General features: G+C 40.2%; 1 protein-coding gene across 1 annotated transcript; it reads right to left on the minus strand.

Annotated features, from left to right (window-relative positions):
• Positions 1-931: 931 nt before the first annotated feature.
• On the minus strand, positions 932-1736 carry Cpr65Az (Cuticular protein 65Az). The gene is made up of 3 exons (XM_017605111.1): positions 1722-1736; positions 1363-1629; positions 932-1279 (listed from the first exon to the last, which is right to left on the minus strand). The coding sequence occupies exons 1-3, from the start codon at positions 1734-1736 to the stop codon at positions 932-934; spliced, it is 630 nt and encodes a 209-aa protein (XP_017460600.1).
• Between the last annotated feature and the right edge of the window lie 2232 nt (positions 1737-3968).

The raw sequence follows: 3968 nt of genomic DNA on the forward strand, positions 1-3968 counted from the left end.
CGACAAATTGAGAGAACGGTTCTACCTTGCTATGTTTTTATCATGCTTCTCATATACCAGACGAAAGGAAAAACCTTGAACTTTTTATTAAAGAAAACAAAAACAAAATCGTTGGAGCGGATTTCGAGCATTTTGGTAATAAAAAGAATTTGCAAATTTTTTCAACAATTTTTTACCTTAAAATACTCCATGTTTGTTTAATTTATATTTGTTAAATATATATTGCACACGATAATATTTCTATTGCTCCAAAGAACCTATATCCCAAAAATTGAAGTTATATCTGCAAATCATAAGTTGCCAGAGCACTTTAAAGGCTCAAAATTTGCCCCAAAATAAGCCAATATCGATACCCATAAGGATTCCCCCAAGCCTATTCCTACATGTCTTTCGCTAGCGAATACTAGCAAACCTTCCGGTGGAGTTTTCCCTAACCTATCGGGATTCTCGATAAAGTGGTCCCCCAGAAAATTGTGCCTGGGCACTAGTAGAGGAAGTGATATGCTAATTCTATCACCTCCTCATCTCTGCAGCTGCTGCAGAAATCGTTGTACGGGGCTCAGAACATGGCGGTCATGTAGCCACCCACTGGCTCAGTGTGTCGTTAGTATTCCTGTGAGAAGCCAAAGGGATCTTCAGCGTTCCCCATCTGGCCATGGGCATATCGGTACAAAACATAATTTTGCAATCTACCTACAAATACTTAAAATAAAAAAAATTAATAAGATATCTAACCACATTTGTTTAGATACAAATTTTTTATTATACATAATTATTATTGTAGATGTAAATAAGAATACAAATACTTATCCCATTTTAACGTTGCAAATTTCGATCAGAATTATCTACAATTTATAATACATACAAATTAGAGTTTAATTTATTTGAAATTTTATTTCTTAAATTTTTTCCTACATTTATTACCATACCCCTAATACAGATAGCCGTTACTGGGTGGGGGCGGAGCACCACCACCATTGCAGCCATTATTCTGAGGACAACCGTTATCGCCGCCATCATCTGGATGTCCGCCACCGGCAGCAATCTTATCCAGTGCATCCTGTATCTCAGGCGGTATGGGAGGCGGCGTTGGTAAATGATCACCCTGTGGTCGAAATCCGTTCTCATCGGCAGTATAGGTCACAAGAAAAGCTTGGCCCTCGGGGCTGGTGTAGGAGAAGGAGCCTTCTGCGGTTAAAACTGCATTGCAGGGATCGTCGGCATTTTTCACAAAACCAGACTCTTGTGCATTGATGCCATTGCCAGTTTCGTATTCATACTGTTGTTGTAAATAGAAATTTTGCGGTTTAGCTATACTTTATTAGTTTGGCTAAGGTTGTTTTTTATATTTTTGGAAATTACTTGATATGAACCATCGATATTGACTTTAGATTCCAATTTGATGATAGGTATATCCGAACCTGCTCCAGGCGCGCCGCCACCACCGCCACCATTACCGAAACCGCCACCCCCACTAGGTGGCGGATATGAATAGCCTCCACCACCACCACCACCACCACCAGGTGGCGGTTGTGGTCTTGGTGGTGGCGCTGGTGGCCCGCCCTTCGGATAGCCGCGTGGTACCGCCCAAGTTTTGTCAAAGAATATGCAACACATCACAAGTATTAACTGCAAAATAAGCAATTTGAAATCGAAAAAATAATTTTAATTTGTTCAAACTTTTGTAGCACTTTTTTTTTTTTTTTTTTGAGTTAACAAACCTGCACGCTGCGCATGCTTATGGAAGAGCTCCTCGCTCTGTGTTTAAATTATTTAAAGAACCAAACCACACTGCTTTCAACTACCGAAATTACACTGACTTGCGAAGTCATTTGGGATTTGGTTTTATAAACTTAGATGGCTGAGCAACGTTTCTTCATTGCCGCTGGATAACATTGTATTACAACGATTGAGTGATCCTCACGCACCAAAAGGTCAGCTAGAGGCTAATAAAGCAGACGAAGAAGTTAAAAGTGTGATAAAGATGGAAGCACTGGAAAAAATCGCTGAGGGGCTACTGAAGTGAATAATTCACTGACTTTATAAAACAACTCGCAGATCCGCAACGCAATCAGGCAATTAATAAATACCAAAATTGCGCCTTAGTGCGACCTTTTACAGCATCCTAAACACAGCGCCATCTATGGAGCAGAATCAAAAATACTACTTTTGCCAATAACTCTACTCAAGGAGCCATCGTTGGCCCCCATAAGGACAAACATTTTTATCGCGGCAGCAAGCTTAAAAACTTCACTCGATAGAATTTTATCACCACAAAATTTAGTCCTGACCAGGCCCTTGGGGTTCTATTTGTATGGAGGTTCTATTCAAAAGATGTATGTATGTCCTTTGAGTCCCTATCGAACCCTTGTTATTACTGCGTTCTGAGTTTACCAACTCGGTAGTTTTAAGTCTCGAAGAAGAACAACCAAATCCTGGAAATGTTGCCTCAGCGACCTTGTTCCCCTCGATTCCGCGGTGAGCATAGCGTTACCGTGCTTTTCACTGTCAACAGTTGAAGAATGACAAACATTGCTTAATGGGCTAGGAGGTGATAATCCTCTTGGATAAGGCCCTAACGGACGCTGAACTGTCTAAAATGATAACTATGACCTTAAAAGCCTTTTCAAGGTTCAATTCGCCACAGGTTAAGATTGCTTGCACCTCGGCTGGAAAGACTATAAGCCATCTACGCATTTCAATAGCAAGTTTAATGTGGAGTCCATAAACCCCCGCACATGTTCTGCTGTCCATCCTTGAACCGTCTATGTAGTACCACTGTGTGTACATATCTGGGATCAATGGGAGGTGGTCAATTTGCCTTGGATTTCTCTGCTGAAACAATTTTTTCAGTATAGAGTCGAAAAACCTGCAGAATTTTTCCCAAGGCATTATACATAAAATATTTTTTTGTTACATTGTCTTATGAATAGTACCGCCAGAGATTTTTGCATTGTACGCATTAATTGCCACATAGAAGTCATAAGATCCCTTTCTAACGCACCCAATAGAAGACCTAATGCAGAAGGACTGTCTGCACTTGGAATAAACAACTGATGCAACTGGTGAATGTTTTTAATCTCGTTCCAAATTAGATGCTTCTGCTGCTTAAATGAAAATATGGAATCCGTCCCAGAAACGACTCTAGGGCCACGTTTGATCCTGTGAGTCAGAGTTAAGCTAACCTCTGAAGTTTATAGCAACATGATGTGGCACTTTTTTACGGTTTTTGGGGCTGTCATACCATATATGCACTCTATTAATCTTACTCGACCAAAGAATTTTTTACAGGTCCGCGTGGCTCGGGCGACCTTGGTAAGAGTTTGACGAGAAACGAATTCGAACTTAGTACCTTATCAAAGTTTAGTCCAAGATACTCGTATTTAACTTCGTTAGAGTAATCTCGCACTATCTCTGCAATGGTAACCAAACCAAGGTTCGGCTAATACTTTCTTATGAATGGTACTAGAACACTTTTTTCGGGTTTATTCAGAGGGTCTTACTGGCACACCAGTTTTATACCAAACGCAGAGCTGGATTTATAACGTCTTACTAGCCAAATACTGAAGGGTAGAAACCGTTAATTTCCCTTTGACATAGGCACTAGGGTAGAGCGAAAAAAATAAAATTATCGATTTCGAAAATTTATTAGTACGGAAAATATTTAAGGTCGCCCCAAGATCCTTAAAATTTCGAAAAATCTCTAAAACTGTGGACTCCGAAGTTAGGAGTCGTATCACATTTGCAAGTTTCGTCAACAGAATTTTATGCAGATGGGAGCCCTTAGGCAGAAATTGATCTCCACATTACTCCTCCATGATTCTCTTTTGGGCGTCTAATACGTTTACTATAGTAGGTGAAATCAGCAGTAACGGATTCCAGCTGGTAACCAATGGTCAGATTCGCTGACATCTCCATTTTTCGATTGAATTTGTGGAAGGTATCAGCGAATCTGCATCCGTAGTCAT

Source organism: Rhagoletis zephyria, unplaced genomic scaffold (assembly GCF_001687245.7).
Source record: "Rhagoletis zephyria isolate East Lansing unplaced genomic scaffold, Rhagoletis_zephyria_1.1 Rzeph_scaffold_32227, whole genome shotgun sequence".
NCBI classification, from domain to species: Eukaryota; Metazoa; Arthropoda; class Insecta; order Diptera; family Tephritidae; genus Rhagoletis; species Rhagoletis zephyria.